Source organism: Delphinapterus leucas, chromosome 14 (genome assembly GCF_059928025.1).
Source record: "Delphinapterus leucas isolate spDelLeu-1000000601 "Yukka" chromosome 14, BTC_Dleu_Yukka2, whole genome shotgun sequence".
NCBI lineage: Eukaryota > Metazoa > Chordata > Mammalia > Artiodactyla > Monodontidae > Delphinapterus > Delphinapterus leucas.
This window is the reverse complement of record NC_143142.1, coordinates 76,647,517-76,665,235: the sequence shown is the minus strand read 5'-3', so window position 1 is coordinate 76,665,235 and position 17,719 is coordinate 76,647,517. Positions and strand designations below refer to the sequence as shown.

At 43.9% G+C, this 17,719-nt stretch overlaps 1 protein-coding gene across 2 annotated transcripts in view; it reads right to left on the bottom strand.

Moving 5' to 3' along the window:
* ZCCHC2 (zinc finger CCHC-type containing 2) overlaps positions 1-17,171 on the bottom strand; it is a 48,891-nt gene extending 31,720 nt beyond the window's left edge. For both annotated transcript variants that reach the window (XM_089895281.1, XM_089895282.1), the window contains exons 1-3: positions 15,835-17,171; positions 3,554-3,665; positions 885-961 (exon numbers count right to left, since the gene is read on the bottom strand). In XM_089895281.1, coding sequence (XP_089751407.1) covers positions 885-961; positions 3,554-3,665; positions 15,835-16,776 — 1,131 coding nt within the window. In that variant the 5' untranslated portion in view covers positions 16,777-17,171. The remainder of the gene's footprint in view (positions 1-884; positions 962-3,553; positions 3,666-15,834) is intronic.
* Between the last annotated feature and the right edge of the window lie 548 nt (positions 17,172-17,719).

The following is a 17,719-nucleotide window of genomic DNA, read 5'->3' as shown; positions in this document are numbered from 1 at the left end:
CTCCAACTAATGTACTAAGCAAGTCAGATATGGCGAGATGCAGAGGATGGAGATGCCTGCTCTCTTTGAGACGACAGCCTTCTGGAAAGAAAAATCATGTAACCCAAATGAAGAATCTGGGAAAGGGATGATGGTGGTACACCTGGGATGAATGAAAAAACATTCTGCTGGAGGATCAGAAATGACTTTGTGAGGCAAGTACAGCTAACGTTGGGCAAGCAACACCTTTGGGTAGGAAGTGAGGTGAGGATGCACAGAAACACAGCGTCCTTCCATGTGGCTTCAAGGCGTGGGCAGTCCCACGTCAGAAGAAAGTGCTTGACAGCAAAGCCCGAGCAGGGAGGAAGGAAGATGCCAACACGGAATGCACATCACAGTCAACAGGCAAAAAGGAGCCGCGGGGACTAACAGAGCTGGGCTCTGCAGTTAATCAGAAAGCTGTATGAAGGACAGAATGACAGCAGAGCAATTAGAGATAAGAAAAGCCAACAAAGGCCAGAAAATAAAAGCCTTGGAGAAAGAAGAGGAGGAGAAAAATACCAGGAAAAGACAATGCCTGTGATCTTGATTTTTAAAAATACTGGTGAATGTTTACTTTCACTTTTTAGAGATATATCTTACACCTTAAATCTAAGGCTCTTATTTCTTTTTAATAAAACTGTCAGAGTAACTTTAATGTGACACAATTTTTAACACTTGGCAAACCATGCAGTATATACTGAAAACAGTACATTCCCTTAATTCAGACAAACACAGACATGGGTATAGCTTCCCTTAAATTGGCAAACCTGCCATTAAGTTGTTCCAAAGATCAATTTTCATTCTTTCCAAAAGATCATTTAACATAGTATGAGATATCTTTTTGGGTGATGAGAGTAGCTTACTTTGAAGGTGTACTCCCAATATTTGTCAGCCCTTTTTCTCTGGACTCCTTTCAACATTATCTTCTCAATGTGTACAGCTGAAAGAAAGAAAACATGCTGACTTGTTCTACAGAGACTAGATACATATTTCAGTTACCCAACCTGACAAAGCCAAACGATTAAGCTATTTATCTTCATCTTTACTACTAGCCTTAATCATGAAATAAAACAAAAAAAACCCAGAAGCACAGCAGTGTGCTGTCCATCCATGAAGTAATTTGTTTCTATACCCACTAAGCATGCTGAATGGCTGAAGTCATTTCAAGCACTCTGCTAAGCACCAAAGACAAATAATAAAAGGCGCCTGCAGTGAAGATTATTTTTCTAGATGAAATCTTCAGAACTGTTAATTCAGATTACCACAAATACAGCACTTTAGAGTCGTTCAGTTATTTATGCATATTAGCTGTAAACTAGAAAATGTTTTTTGGTTTTTTTTAAATTGGGGGGGAAAAACCCTTCAAAAGTAATATGAACTGGTAAAAATTTCCTTCCAATTGAGAATTTAAAAATTGTTTTTCTCGAATGTGACCCTTAATATCATATAACAGTAACACAAACTTAACATTATAACAAACTATGATGGTTCACTGTAGCAACATTTTTCACAATTTATTATACAGATAAAATAGTGATTATAAATTACATTAATGGCTTAAGAACAATTACTCTGAATTGAACTAGGTAAGATGGTCAGCTTACTCGTGAAGTAATAAGCAAAAGTGCAAATCCCCAAACTACTCATTTCATACATCCTTCAGTAAAAGTTATCACCTTAGCAAGTAAATCTCTTTACAAATTGAAAAGAGCCAGTCTACTAAGCATAATATAAGGACTTAAGGGAAAAAAAAAAAAAAGATTGTTGCTCACAGTGTAAGTAGAAGAAATAGTCATGAAGATGATAAAGGTCACAGGGAAGAAGTTAGGAAAGTGACTCAACAGAAGGTCACTGTTGGATTCAGGGGACAGGAGATGGAGAAGAAAAGGGAAGGACTCACTCTGCCTTAAAAGAAGAAGTTAAAATAGGCGAAGTAGAATATACAAAGTAACAAAAGTATACAGGAAGAATTAAGATTGCTGTAGATCACAGAAGGTGGGCACTGAGAAAGCAGGAAACATAAGATTACAGAAATTTGCTGGTAAACAGGTATAATAAACTAAGGAGATACCATTACCAGTATTTTGTGTTAACTTTCCAAATGTATAATGTTTGGTGGCCTGCTTCTGGACCAATTTCCCTTGGTGGGTGAGAAATGTTGAGAATGGGACAAAAGAAAATCTCAGAAGCCAGGTGAGAAGCCTTCAACTGCTCACAACTGCTGCAGTATGATAAAAGCCAAAGTGGGGAAGTGAGAGAGTCTGCTGTTTCCAAAAGCTGTTCTATTAAATTATGTGAAGGATGATGCTATTAAATAAAAACCACCTGAACTAATCAATGTTCCAAAATATGAAGCAGCTTTACTTCTAGGGAAGGGGACCACTGGGGCAGTGTGGGTACGGGAACACGGCTATGGCTTCAGCCTTGATTTCAAGTTATACCTGCTGTGATCTATCAGAATCAAGATGAGGAAAACAAAGGAGTATGTGGTGAGGAATGGCTGATAACGGGAGATCCCCTAACCCTCATAAATTAAAACTGAAAAGCATGGACTGTGTACATTTGTTTACAAATTAAGAATAAAGGAAAAACCATCTATGAGTACATTACAGTTAATTGTTACCTTTTTGATGTAGTCTTTATGTTTTTTTTTTTTTAATATCTTTACTTTTTTAAAAAAAAGGACCTTCACGGCAAAACCAAACTCTGCTCTAGGTTACTGGTAGGCTCACTGAGCCTGGCTGAAGCAGTTCATTCATGATTCGAGTAGTTTAATAGTCTTGAATAGAAGTGGTAATTCTGTAAACATTTTCTAAACATTAAACATTCACACCTATTTTTCCTCCGTGAGGAAAAATTCATTACACGAAAGGATTATTACTGGAATTAAAAGGAAGCAAAACGACATCAATTCAAAGCTGTTATAACTGAGTGTGATGCTAACTGTACATCCTTCACCTTTCCAAGACCACCCAGGTGGCAGTCTACATTTGCCATTTCAAATTTCCCTCAATACAGGTTAACGGACTCCCCAGATGTGAGGAGAAGAGAATATCTGAACTCATTTCTTTTCAGGTGGCAATGTCCTTTCACTCCTCCACCCAGTCCCCTTGAAAACTGCATTACTGCAGGAAGGACGGGCTTGTAAGGAATTTCTTCACTCTCTTGCAGTGAACTTCTGTAAAATTAATTTCTTCAATAGACACTGAGCACGTTCTACAGATAAAGCACTATGCTAATACTCTGGGAGTATGTTAAGGTCTTTGTCCTCCAGAAGTATGCAATCAGATTTAAGACAAGGGACCACAAGGCAGAACCATGTAAGCATGGGCTGGGACAGGCCAGGGGCTGCAGAGCCAGAGCCCAGACACAGAGTCAAGAAGTGGGAGGGCTGGCATTTGAGCTAAACCCAGGACCTGTAGGATTTCTCTACTTCAAAAAGGAGAAAGAGGAGTGAGTTAACCAATGTCAGTAGCGCTCTGCAATCTTTTCGTGTACAGATGTTTTAAAGTTTAGGAAAAATACAGCATACCTTCTCGCTGGGTTCTATGAGGTGCCACAGTAAGTCCATCATGAGGTATTGGGGCTTGTTCCATTAAACTGGCCTCATTACTTTGCATATAATCACCATGAGCGGAGTCATTCTAGAGGAGAAAGAGGGGCACATGTTAATCTATATCAGAGACTAAGAATAGTGAATGCCACAAAAATAAACCAGATTAAAGTCCTACTTTTAATAGCAATAATTTTAAAAGCAATTTTTAGAGATAAAATAGGTGATTACACATTAAGAGCAGAAAGGTACAGTGTCAGAGCAGTGGGGAAAGAAGTATCAATATTTATCTTCATTTAATGGCAATATTCTATCCATTATTTACTGTCCCAGTTTCCTGGGACACCTTGCAAACTGCTATTCAGAACTGCCAATGATGTCAATTCTTTACCTAAGTGAACCAGGATCGAAGAAATAAATATAAAAAGATGGTACCCTTTATGCTATTCGCCAGATGTAAGGGTATTTGTATTTTTTATATAATTGTGCAATTTTTATTCATTACTTGGTCTTAGTGACAGTCTAACAAGACGCTTTGTTAGGAAAAAGTATCATCAATACACAATTCTAAACAAGAATGTGTGTGGACAATGACCTTCTTAAACCATCTAATAGCAACCAGGTGCTCTAAATCTGAATTTGCTCAGCCAATCGCTACCATTAGTGAACTAGAGGTAAGTTTCACCCCAGAACTGCTACTTGGAGTAATGAAGAGCATGCTAATCTTACACACAGCTCTCAGAATTCAAGTATTGTCTTGTATATATTGTTACTCTAACCCACTGGGTAAGCCAAAAATTAAAACAGCTTTAACACAGTTCTTTATCACAACTCACACCTTATCCTCCCCTTTATGTTCAGAATCTCAAAACACTACTCAGACCCAAATTATCTCAGTTACAGGAACCAATTACAATTTTGCAAATCTGCAATAAATAATATACATTAATTTTTTGAACTGTATAGAGAAATGAAGTAAACAGAAGACCCTAAACTTTCCAAGAATCCTAATTTAAAGACACAGACATAGAGAATGGACTTGAGGACACGGGGAAGCAGAAGGGTAAGCTGGGACGAAGTGAGAGAGTGGCATGGACATATATACACTACCAAATGTAAAACAGATAGCTAGTGGGAAGCAGCCACATAGCACAGGGAGATCAGCTCGGTGCTTTGTGACAACCTAGAGGGGTGGGATAGGGAGGGTGGGAGGGAGACGCAAGAGGGAGGGGATATGGGGATATATGTATATGTATAGCTGATTCACTTTGTTATACAGCAGAAACTAACACGCCATTGTAAAGCAATTATACTCCAATAAAGAAGTTAAAAAAATATATTTTGTTCTATAGTCTCATCATTCATTCTGGCCTGTCAATGAGTGTAGGTTGCCAGTTGACACCTCGTATTTCTAGGAATAAGGCATCATAATAGATACTCTTGGGAGCAAAGCTTCAGCCTTATAGTATGTCTTGTTCTAGAAACCCAAGGAAATAAAGACTGTCTACACAGAAACACTTAAGAAGGAGAGCACCGACCTCTTAAGCCAACATCCAACTTTCGAATGGCATTCACCAACTTTCAATATTACTGAATAAAAAAAAAGTGGATACAGGAATTCTTCTAACAATAACAAAATCATGTATTTCCTAACCCAAACCATATAATCATTTACTACAAAGTAATACAACCACATTGGCCTAAAATTGCTGTAAATACTTCAAAAATCAATATAAATAAAGCACTGTAATCCTCTCAAATACTTGTGTAAACTGGAAGTTTAGCTTAATAGGTCAACCATTTTATAGAGAGTATTTTCCACACTGTTCATATGTAGTTCATGAATTAAAAATAACACCTTTAAATATAAATGAATGCAAAATATAAAAGAAACAACAGTTTTCATTAGGGAAATGCGAAGCAAAACTACAATGCGATACCACTTCATACCCATCAGAATGGCTATTATCCAAAAAATGGACAAGCACTGGTGAAGATGTGGAGAAATCGGAGCCCTTGTGCATTGCCGGTGGGAGTGTAAAACAGTGCAGCCGCTGTGGAAGACAGTACAGCAGTTCCTCAAAAAAATAAAATTATCATATGATCCAGCAATTCCACTCCTAGGTATATACCCAAAAGAACTGAAAGCAGAGGCTCAAGCAGATAATCAGTACTCCAATGTTCATAGCAGCATTATGAACAATAGCCAAAAGGTGGAAACAATTCAAAGGTCCACTGATGAACAGATAAACAAAATGTGGTATATATACAACTGAACATTACTCAGCCTTAAAAAGGAACAAAATTGACACATGGATGAATCTTGAGGGCATTATGCTAAGTGAAATAAGCCAAACACAAAAAGACAAATACTGTATGATTCTACTTATATGGGGTACCTTAGAGTAGTCAAATGCATGGAGAAGGTAGAATGGTGGCTACCAGGGGCTTCAGAGAGAGGGGAACGAGGGGTAGCTGCTTAATGGATACAGAGGTTCAGTGCGGGATAAAAGAAAAGTTCTGGAGATGGATGGTGGTGATGGTTGCACAACGGTGTGAACGTACTTACTGCCACTGAACTGTACGCTCAAAAAAGGTTAAAACAGCAAATTTTGTTATTATATTTTACCACAATAAAAAATTAAGAAGAATAATTTTATCATGTTGTTTCCACAAATTTTATATTGAAGCAATTGTGTGAAAGTAGTTTGCTTCACAATCAAAATCACATTTTTAAAGCCTGAAGTTACTTTAAAGAACACAATTTAACAACCAAGTAAAAAGCCTCCTAGTTTAATAAGATAGGCAGAAAAACGGTATTTGACCAAGGACTGAAGTTCGTCAACCCATGAAATATCTACTAATTAAGTTTTCTGCCCCCTCCCAACACCAAGTCTCAGCATGTACCAAAGCTATAAAATCATTTAGACTAAATTTAGAAACTATAAAATTTTAGATTTTATTAATTTAACAAAAATTTAATGCCTCATGAGCTACAGAGATCAGAATCACGGTGTTTATTGGTCCCAGCGTGAACGGTGGTCAGTTCTGCCGTCTCCCCTCTCCTTGTCACGTGTGCTTTGCTCTGCGTAGAGGAAGGTGCCATAAAATCTGAGAACTACTGGTTCAATGGAATTGTACAGGAAGTAATTATGCCCACTTTTTCTATTAAGTTCAGATTCCCATGCAAATGCAATATAGATGACATGCCAGAATTGGCATTTTACAAAAAGAATCAGGACCAAGTGGAAAGTGGGAGAATTTTCTCTGCTTGGATTAAGAAGACGAAGTTTAAAAATTCTAAGCCGGCAAAAGAATGCACAGGAACAAAAAGAGCATTGGTATGTGTGTGCCCTTCTCCTTTCTATAACTCATTTGAGTGTGTAAAGCTTTTTCTGACCTATGGCGTGCTCCTGGTTAGCTCAAATCCACATGTCACGTAATATATCTCGTTCATTCTAGAGACTGCTCAGATTTCAATTTCACGCATGTAGAGCCATCACAATTACATACTTGAGATCTCTTAAATGTGGAGAAAGTTTGTGAAATAGTCAAGTGACTGGACAGTCCTAAAAAGATTCTTCTCTGAAAATACATCATTAGAACAAAGATCACACTGGTCTCATTTTACTTTAACAAAGGTCAAACTGTAGGTTTATTTTAGCTCATCTACCAATGTTCTACACATTCCCTCTAGTCCTTTGATGCGGACTGTACATTTTAAAATACCAAGACATTCTTTCTAAGAAAGAAACAAAAAACAAAAGCAGAAAATGAATTTCTTAGTTTTTTTTTTTTTTTACTAATTTTACTAACTTCAGAAGTTTTTACACTCATCAAATCAGACTTAGAATTTAACACTAGTATATATAACAACACCACCTTATTAAGCTTTTGTGGTAGATGAAAGATAGCCAAAAATACTTTTGATACTCCTCCCACTGAAAGGTGGGTCTAATTACCAACCCGTGGATCTGGGCTGACTTTAGAGACCTGACTGACCAGTAGGATGGGATGGAAGGGATGTTCCTGGATGGCTATAGATAGGTCATAAGAAGCCTTGCAGCTGGGCCTCTGGGAACACTTGCTCTTGGAGTCCTGAGCCAGCCTGTGAGGAGTGCAATTCCCCTGAGGCTGCCATGCCAGAGACCATGCAGAGAGAGGAGAGGGGTAGAGATGCCCCCAGTCTCCAGCTGTGTCTCCAGACATCCTGGAGTAGAGACAAGTCGCCCCTGCTGTTAGTTACCTGTCTAAATTCCTGGGCCACAGAATTATGAGAAATAATAATAAAATGGCTGTTGCTTTAAGCCACTAAATTTTGGGGTAATCTGTTACAGTTCTAGGTTTTAGATTCTCTTCTCTAAATAACCAGGATTGTACCTAAAGCATATGCTATTATTTAAGCAAGATTCATAGAAAGTCTTCCTTTGAATGTCAGAAAATGATTCATTATTAGAAACATTACTGAGATGTCAAATTTCATCTCTTTTGGTAGAAGAAGAGGGAAGAAGCTGAGGCGAATTTAAGAATTATTGTCTGTCTCTTTAATTGAGAGGATGTGGTAGAAAAGCAGGTATCTGTCTCATTTTTACTCAATGAAACAGTATAACCCAACCCAAAGAAATGCCTTGAATCAATCTATAGCATCTGATAAAAAGGCAAGTTCTGGTGTGAGAAGAAACATGGATGGTAAATGTATTAAAATTATGCCGCAAAGAACAAAACTGACCCAACAGTGCAGAAAGGAGGGAGCAATGAATCAGCAGCTTAGAAACAGTATGCCATTTGGATTTCTGCTATGGATTTCAGTACGGATTTCTGCTATGATCATGGACTCACTTCCTATGTAATTTACTGTTTAACTAGAAATGTGCGAATAAGGTGATTCAGCAAGACGAGTGTGGTAGAATTCACTATGTTAAAGCACGGGTAAGCGCACTCTAGTTATTGAATGTGGGAGGAAGTGCTAAACTATGTACTGAATCCGTGTATACACTTTGCCATCACAGCCCACAGACCAGACCTGGCTCTGTTAAATTCTTCCTAACATGACATCTCTGAACTGACAGTGGCTACCTGTGTAGAGCAGGAGTGGCCTGGAACTGGGTGCATCAAACAAAGATGGGAGTGGGAAACTTGATTCACTGTAACTTTCTATGTATTCTGGGGAACTCTGAATTTATTACAAATAAAAAACATTAAAATTGTCGATGTCATCGTCTTTTCTAGGATGCACTCTTGTAGGATGCACAATTAGGGAAGATATAGCAGAAGAACACTGATACAAAAGCCTACTGGGGATGAGGGGAGTATAGAATGAAAGAAGTGGGGGCAGCAGTTTTTACCCAAGAACCAGCCTGGATGTGATGTTTACGAAACTCCCTTTGTGTTTCTGCTCTTTGAACCTCAATGGCGCCATCTGCAGCTGATAGGTGGACTGGTGAAAAAATATAAACTGTATTGGACTACAAAGGTATAGAATGCAGGGAGTAGTGGTAATGGCTTCTGGCCTAGACCAAAGCTTGGGTGGCCCCCTCTTTAACATCAGCGACTGTTTCCTTTACCAACCTTCTGCTCTCTTACCACAGAAGGGGGAAGATCTCTTCTTTTACCCTGGAATTAGGAGGCTGAACAAGAGCTGCTACATCCCTGGGCTAGCAGCCCCCAGATTTTTAAATCCCCACTTTGCCAGAATGTTTCTTGGGTGAGTTGAAAAGAACGCACCCATGAGCATGGGTACAAAAGGATCTAACGAGGATGTGTTTCTCCTCCCTAGCCCGTATATGACCGAACTGCCCTCTCCTACACAGCCCCACCCCACAGGAGACACCAAAGGATCCTGGTAGGAGGTGAGCCTGGGCTCAGGAGCCTGACCGCCAAATGGCACTGCACGGACTTCTAGCTGAAGCACAGCCTTCACCCCCAGTGGAGAAATGTTCCTGGGACCATGTGGAAATTGTAGCTTATAAAGCTTATGAAGCATCCTTGACAGAAAGTGACTTATAGGTTGGTAATTATTAGTGTTGGGAAACGCTGCATTAGGACTTGTGTTCAATACCAACTGGGAGAACAGGCACCTTCCCCAAACTAACAAAACCACTCAACATCACCCTCTCTGTAAGTGTTTGATCTCTTTCCTGAGGAAGTCTTCTCCAAACACCACAGCACTGTGGCTGACACACGACCATGCTGTTCCTTCCAGGACCACTAGAGAATTTCAAGCATTTGATACCCAAAACAAAAATCAGTTATACTGAGGGAACATTATGCTTCCTAATGCTCCCAATTTAAACGTTCCTAACAAGAAACATAAAAACCCCACAATTCTTAGATTATAAACTGCTCACTTGAGTGACCAAAGTTTTTAACTTTCAGATCATAAGCAAGGTACTATCTCAATTCCACATCTGGCTCCCACCACCCCTCAAGCAAATCACGGATCAGAGATCAACACTGGGCGACAGTAACTACGATTACCCAAACAATAATACAGTTTGTAAGTTGTGACTTTCTCCATCCTATCAAAACATCACCCATAGGTTTGCACCAATATGCACCCCTACACACAAAAGCTTAGTTAATTTAGGGAGTGCTGTACATAACACACGACCTGATTTTGAAAGAATAATTAATAAGCACAACTATTCAGCATTCACTCATTGAAGCTTCAGTTCAAATCTATACTGTTCCATGCTTTCTACCTAAAGGAACAATTCCTTCTATTACTTCCAAAACAACTGTGCCTATACTACATGGCTGCAAGTAACCATAAAGTAGCTGATAATTCACCAAACCCCCCCCACCAAAACAAATCACTTCCTGATGCACTTTGTCTTACAGCAATTAATCATAATGGTATTTTTCAGAGCTATATTTGAAATATCCTAAGCATAGGAAATTTTGACTGAACACTTACAATATATGCAATGTTGACAAAGAAATGAGACGTGATGCCTGAGTCTTTGGGGAACTTATAAAATTGACCTTCCCTCCTGGATTTTAAGTTAAAAATAACTCAAAGTAAAAGAAGAAAAAAAAAAGAATCATAGGATACGTAGCGAAATTGTAACACAGAATATACACGCTACTGGAATGCATAGGCAGCGAAGAGTCTTAGGAGAAGATTACGACACGGACAATTCCAGAGAACAACATGCAAGAGGTGATGGCATGAGTCAGCCTTGAATAAAAGAACAGACGTGAGAGGAAGGAGCAGAAGAAAGATTTTGAGTCCAAAGACCTAGTAGAGACCACGTCCCATCAGTCACTGTAAGAAAACATGGTATGATTAAATATTGCTTTAGGAAGATGTATCTGGCAGTGGTATCCAACAGGTAAGAAGTGGGAAGGCTGAAAGCAAGGGAATCAGAGGTAAAAGTCCCAAAACAGAATGGTGTCAGCAAGGATAAGAAAAGGGGGGATTCAGCATATGAGGGGTGGAGAGGATTAAGATTATCAAGCAAATCAGAGTGACTAGGAATATGATGGTAGCATTGAGAAAACTGGATGAGTCTGGAAGATCTTTTTTTTTTTACAAATCAGTGATGCATTCTTTTCATACATATGAATTTAAAGTGACAGTGAACATTTCAGGGAGACACACAAATTTCCACCTGCTCCCTCTGCAAACAGTTTCTTTCATCTGACCTTCAAGGCCCTCTGTAACCCAAGCCCTAACATCTCTTCAGGCTTTTGTATTTCTGTTCATCCACTGCAACCAAATTGTGCTATCCACTCTTGGAACCATCAACAGACAGATGGGTTGACCTATCTCACTCGTGTTTACCAAGCATTTTCATGTACGTTATCACGTTCATCTTCACAGCAGTTACATGCAATAAATGGTGATGAGATCCCTATTCAATACTAGGCAGTCTGAAACTTGAAAGGCCAAATAACTTGCAAAAATGACCTCTTCAAAACCTAAACCTGACCTCAAATGATTTCTTGAATGAGCATTAAACAGGCCTAATGAACTAAGACATTTAGAAGGGCATTAAAGCCAAATGTTCCCTGGAGCATAGGAAGAACAGAAGGAAACGGACTACCGAGCACCCAGCAGCTCTGCCACCTGTAACATAAACACCCGATTAGGCACTTCCCTTCTGGAGTGACTGTTTACACAGCCTGGATGAAGGCGGCTTGTGTAACAAAGCGCTCTCTGTGAAGAAAAGGAGTGCTGTGACAACACAGTCCTCCATAATGGAAAACACGGTTGATAAAAGTGAAACTCAGTCTGCTTTGAGGGTAGTTCAGGCTTTTTCTGCTTTTCTTAAAAAAAAAAAAAATTAAGCTTAATATTTCTCAAGAATAACAAAAATAGTAAATATGCTTAAACATCAGCCAATTTAATAGCTTCTATAAAAAAAGGCATAAAAATGTTTAGTTATCCATGGATTCCAGGCTGCACTCTGAAATAAACGAAAAATTACATAACTTAACAAAACTGCAAAATAGCTTTACATCATCCTAACTAAATGTGAAAAAGATTTAAGCAGATTATGGTTGCACGGGAGTTCATGATAACCCAAATTCAAAATATGTATTTTCTCTATTCCCATCCCCAAATCCAATATGGGGAAAATACATATTTTAATGATTTGTGACCCAGAGAAATGCTTCCTTTGGGCTTATCTGTAGCATACCAGATCTTTACAATGTAAGAATTAACAAAACTGCCACAAATGTGTCTCATACACCAGCTTAATTACTTAACCTTCCTGAACACCAATCAATTTAGAGGTATGGTAATAGAGAATACAGAAAATACTACTATGTATAGACTTCTATTAGGTTAAAAAAAAAAGAAAAGAAAAGAAAAGAAAACCTACTCCTGAAAACAACTGATGTAACAATCTGGATGGCTGTATCTTAGTGGAAAAGAAAACGCACTGAACATCATTCTCAAAGAATTTGTGCTCAAGACAATGTGAATTATTTTGCATCATATCTCCTTAATTCAATCACCATAACCTTAAAAATAAGTTATTATTCCCATTTTACAGATCAGAGTGAGGCTCACGGATTTAAGTGGCCTGGTTAATATTACAAAGTAAGTGGCAGAGCTGGAATTTAAGCCTCCAAGTCTAGTGCTATACTAAACATGGCTATCACTCTTCAAGGCTTTGATAGCCTCTACAACACACTTCCTGTCCCCTATCCCATAAAAAAACCCCACAAAAGGTAATTAAAAACAAATGATATATATTACATTAGTTAATTTGCAGAAAAATTAATGGTATATTAACTTACGGTATAAGTGAGATTTTCCCTGAGTTCTCCTTACCTGAGAAAACCACTGCAGAGAAAAATGTAAGTAACTGGAGGAGGATACCCAATAGCTCCCATTTGCTACTAAAATAATCACTGCTTAACTGTGATCTTCTAAAAGCCTCTCCCCAAAGGCATTTATTAAGTGAGCTGTTTGTATTCTTTGCTGCAGCCAAAGCAACCTAAAACTTCCCGTAAAAGTCATGGCTAGTATACCCTTACCCTAACAGAGAATTAAAAGACGATTAGCTCTACTTCATCCATTTAATATATCTGATGCTTAAGACACTAGTGAAGAAATACAATTATTCCTAAGCAATGAAGAAGTTACAAGTATGGGTCTGAAAGGTTACTTCCGGGGCCAAAAAAGGCTGCCACAAGAACTCCCCTTTGCCATTCCCAGAGTGCACCATGCAATCCACAGGGTTCTTCGCTTGATCCTGCAACTCCGCCTCGTCCAGCGAAGGCCTAAAGGACACCCCCTTGGAAGCGCGGCCCGTCCTCAGCCCGCTCCCTCGGGGGCGGGCCCAGCGCCAGTCACGTGGGAGGCGCGCGGCCGCCATCTTGCAGGGCGGGCGAGGGGAGGAGCCCCGCAGGACCGGCCCCCAGTCGCCGTCCGCCGGTCCGCGGCGGCGCGTGACCGCGCGGCCCTCGGGCGCGAGCCTCGGGCACCTCCCTGCAGACTCGGAGGTGGGCCCTCCCTCCCCCTAGTGCATCGACGGTGCAAGACCGCGGTACAGCTGGGTTGGACTGCAGTGAACAGGGATTGAAATCAATCCACCCCCATCTGCCGCCTCTAGAGAGAGAGCCCGGGAGCAATAAGATCCGCGGAAATGTCTTCAAGGCCAGAACAAGCCACAGCTGAGGGCCTCAGAGTCCACGCCAACAAGCAGAAAGTGTGGGGCAGTAACAATTTAGTGAGACGTAAGTGACTTGTTACGGTAACCCTAAACAACTACTGGAGAAAAAAAGTTCATCACAACACCAACGTCTAGAAATAGCTTTCAGTGTCACCTGTAGTGTGTGTATCCCCTATTATTTATTCCCCCACTTCTACTGATAGCCACAGCACAAGGCACTGCCTGAGAAGTAATGATGTGCTGAAATTAATGGCAGGATGCCCAGCCTCACTCTGTCCACTCTTCCCAGCACTCACTGGTTGCCAGAAAAGGCCACACACTGCAGTCACGATAACAATTTCATTACTGTGGTTTTCGTGCTTCTCTCTCCTTGTCTAGTCACGTTCCAACACATTATAAGCAAATATTAAAGGGAAAAAAAAAAAAAAGACTCAGCTTTAAAACCAGAAATCGGTTACCCTTGTTGGAATGATACGAATGGAATAATATAAACTGCTCCACTGTGGGACATTTTGATTATATCTACACTCTAAGGTTATCTTTACAATATATACTATTACAAGAAAACAATTTTTTTAAAGATATATAAGTACTGCTTCTGAGTTCAGACTTGCTTCTCTAAATTTAATGATGGGTGCAGGATTTTTTTGGAATTATTTTAGTGAGTAGGCTGAAGAGTGGTACCTTCAGCCTACTTATACCATCTGATGGGCTTATACCATCAGTATACACAGTTGCATGCTAGTAGTAGACATTGGAAAATATTTCAAGCTCACCAAGAAAATTCTGGATACTAGCGTTACTACATCTGAGTTTGATAAAGTATGTCCTAAAATGTGAGTTAGACACTTCACAGAAGCCTCGTTATAAAAAGGAGGGGTTCAGCCTAGATTATCCCTAAATCCCTTCCAGCCCCCAAATTCCTTTGATTCTATGGGTGCTGGGTCCACACAGCCATTAGAGAAATACAATGCCCAGTTTAAATTCCAAGGTATTGAACGTCAGCAGATATATAAGTTTAATTAACTTTCAAGCAAGGAGTGAAAAAACTCCCCCTTTCCATCCTGGAGATCACCTAAGTTAACACGGCATCCAAATAAATACTTTTTAAATAGTTGTGAACCACGAAAATAAACTTACTGTACAGGTTTTACTCTAAATAAAAGCTACTACTCCATAAGATTGTGACGCTCAAGGACTTTATATTGGTCCTAGATTATTATTAAATTGCTTTCGTGGCCAAATAAAATTATTTTCTTCGATGTTTGCAACAAATGACTTATCTTAATTCTCGTCTTCTACACTTTGGCGTTTATAACTTTTTAGAAAACACTTATGCCTCAGTAAAGGACCAACAAACATCCCCGTACTCAAATGTGTAAGCACGACTCAAACCCGTTAGAAACTAGGACACGCCAGAGGCAAAGAGCATAACCAACCGCCCCAGGAGGGGTTTCTTTACCCAGACAACCAGCGCTACGACTTATCTAATTTGAGTCATTTCGCGGGTCTCCACATCTGACGTTTTTCTGGGAACATCAAGTTCTCTGAGCAGGAGCCAAAGACCCTACGACTCCCTCTAACTCAGGCATACACTGAGTAAAAAGAGCCCCTCTGTATCAAAGACAGGGCCACACGCCGGGAGCGCACCTTTAGGACGCTTCACCGAGGGGCAAGGCAGAGCTTTACAACGTGTGACCAGAGCGCCAGAAGGCAGGAAAGGCAAAGCTCAGCCCAGGGCTGACTGCGGCCAATACACAGGCTCCCCTAGCGCTTCGCCTTTCCCAGCACGTCGAGATGCTCAAAGCCAGAAAGGTCCCGAGACCCTTCATCCGAGAGGGGGACGGGGCTGAGAGCTCCATGTTTTCCGTGGCAACTCCAGCACGGAAGAGACTTCTAGAGCATTCTGTTATGGCGGGTACCCGTGTGTGTAGGGGCGGGGGAGTGGGGAGTGCAACTGAGCGGCCCAGCAAAACGCAGATTAGTGGTCTGGGGCTGCGAGCCTGGGCTGGGGATGCCGAGCCACCTGCGCCGGGGTGAGGCTCGGTCAAGGGGCGTCCGAAAGGCAGGCGGGGGAGGCCGCCGGGGCAGTGACCGCCCCGCGGGCGTAGGGAGGCTGGCGCGCCTTACCTGGGCCCTGGGGCCGGCAAAGTTACACAGCTCCGCCTCCCCGTCTTCGGGGCTCCCGCGGAGCGCGGCGCGGAGCCTCTCCAGGTGCTCCCTCAGGGTGACCCGCTGGTGGAAGGAGAACGCCGGGTGCAGCGAGGCCATGGTGAAGAGCAGCAGCAGTTCCTCCTGGGCCCTGAAGCCCAGCCCGCCGCAGGGCTGGGGCTCGGCGCCGCCGCCTTCCGGGCCGGAGCCGTCCTTCTCGGCGTCCTCCTCGTTGTCGCCGTCCTCGCCGGGCTCGTCCTCCGCGCCGCCCCGCGAGCCGTCGCCCCGGGCCGCGCGCAGGCTCTTAAGCACCGAGTCCACCTGGGGCAGGAGGCGGTGCAGGCGGCCGGCGGCCTCACGGTTCTCAGAACCCAGCAGCGCCAGGTAGACGATAAGGCGCGAGCGCACTGCGGGCTCTCGGAAGTCGGCCAGCGGCCCCGGGTCCGAGAGACCGTTGGCCTTGGCCTCCGAGTCGCGCAGGTAGTGGTAGTCCTTGCGCGCCAGGTCCTCCAGGCACGAGCCGAGGAAGCGCAGCTCCAGCGGGTTGCACAGGTCCAGCAGCCCGCACATGAACTCCAGGCGCTGCGCCGAGCCCAGCACCAGCCCGAACCACTCATACACCCGCTCCTGCTCGCGCAGCGCCGCCGTGGGCCCGCCGCCGCCGCTCGGCATGCCCGCCCCCGCCGCCGATCCGCCAGCAACAGGCTGCCCGAGCCCCCCGGGTGGCGGCGGCGGCGGCGGCGGCGGCAGCGGGGGGCCCCGCGGCGGGCCCGAGAGCGGCGGCGGCGGCGGGGGTCGGCAGTCGCGGCGGCGGCGCGGCGGCGCCTTCGCGCCTGGCCGCGCGTCCGCCTCAGGCTCCTCCGCCTCGGGCGGCGGCTCCGCGGGGTGCGTCGGCTTCAGCGGCAGCTTCATCCTCAGCATCCTCGGCTAAGGCGGCGCGGACATGCGAGCGGGGGCGGGAGGGAGGGGCCAGGAGGAGGGGCGGGGGCCGAGGCGGCGGCACGGCCGTCAGGAGCGGGTCCCCTCCATGCCGCCGAGGGAGGGCCGGGGGCGGGTCTCGGCCGGCAAGGGGGGCGGTGGCCAGCCGGCGGGGTCGCTGGCGTAGTCTTCCCGGGCCGGAGGCGGGGCGTGCCCGCAGTGGCTCCTCCCCCTGGGCTCCGCGCCGGCTCTAGGAGCCCGGGTGCGGGTGGGAGCGAGCAAGCGAGCGAGCGTGTCCTCCTTCTGCCTCCCTCTCCCGTCGTCCGCACTGGGCTGTGGCGGCGGTACCTGAGCGGTTCCCTCGCGAACCGGTGCGGACCGATCGGCTGGGAGAAGAGGAGGAGCTGCTAGTCGGGGCGGAGACGCTTGCGGACTCCACTCAGGCACTTCAGCCAATCAGCAGCCCGAACCAATGGTTGCGTAGATCTCCCCGCCCCCGGGGCCCGCCTCTCTCCGAGAAGCCACGCCCAACTGGCCTCTAGGCGCCTTCCCTCTGGACGGCTTCCGCGCGGTCCTAATGTCTGGTGGTTGCCTGCGGGTCGGGGGGAGGACGCTGTGGGACCGTGGGTGGCGGCTAGATAGATGGGCAGGAGCGCGGCGAGGAGGGTGCAAGCCCCACGTGTGAGGAGGGAAGTGGGGAACTGCACCTTTTCCAGGGGCCCGAGCACGGCTTGTGACTACCGACTCTGCCCTACCTCCTCACGGGGGCCGCCGCCCCAGAGCGCCGCCGGGTTCCCTCCGCGGCCGCGTGGTACGCGTCCCAGGAACCGGGCTTCCTCCGGAGGGAGCGCGCTAACCCGCACTTCTTCGGTTCACAGCCCGGCCGACTGTCTGGAAGTCAGCGACAGGACAGTTCCCACCGCAGCTTTACCGGGATCTCTGTGTC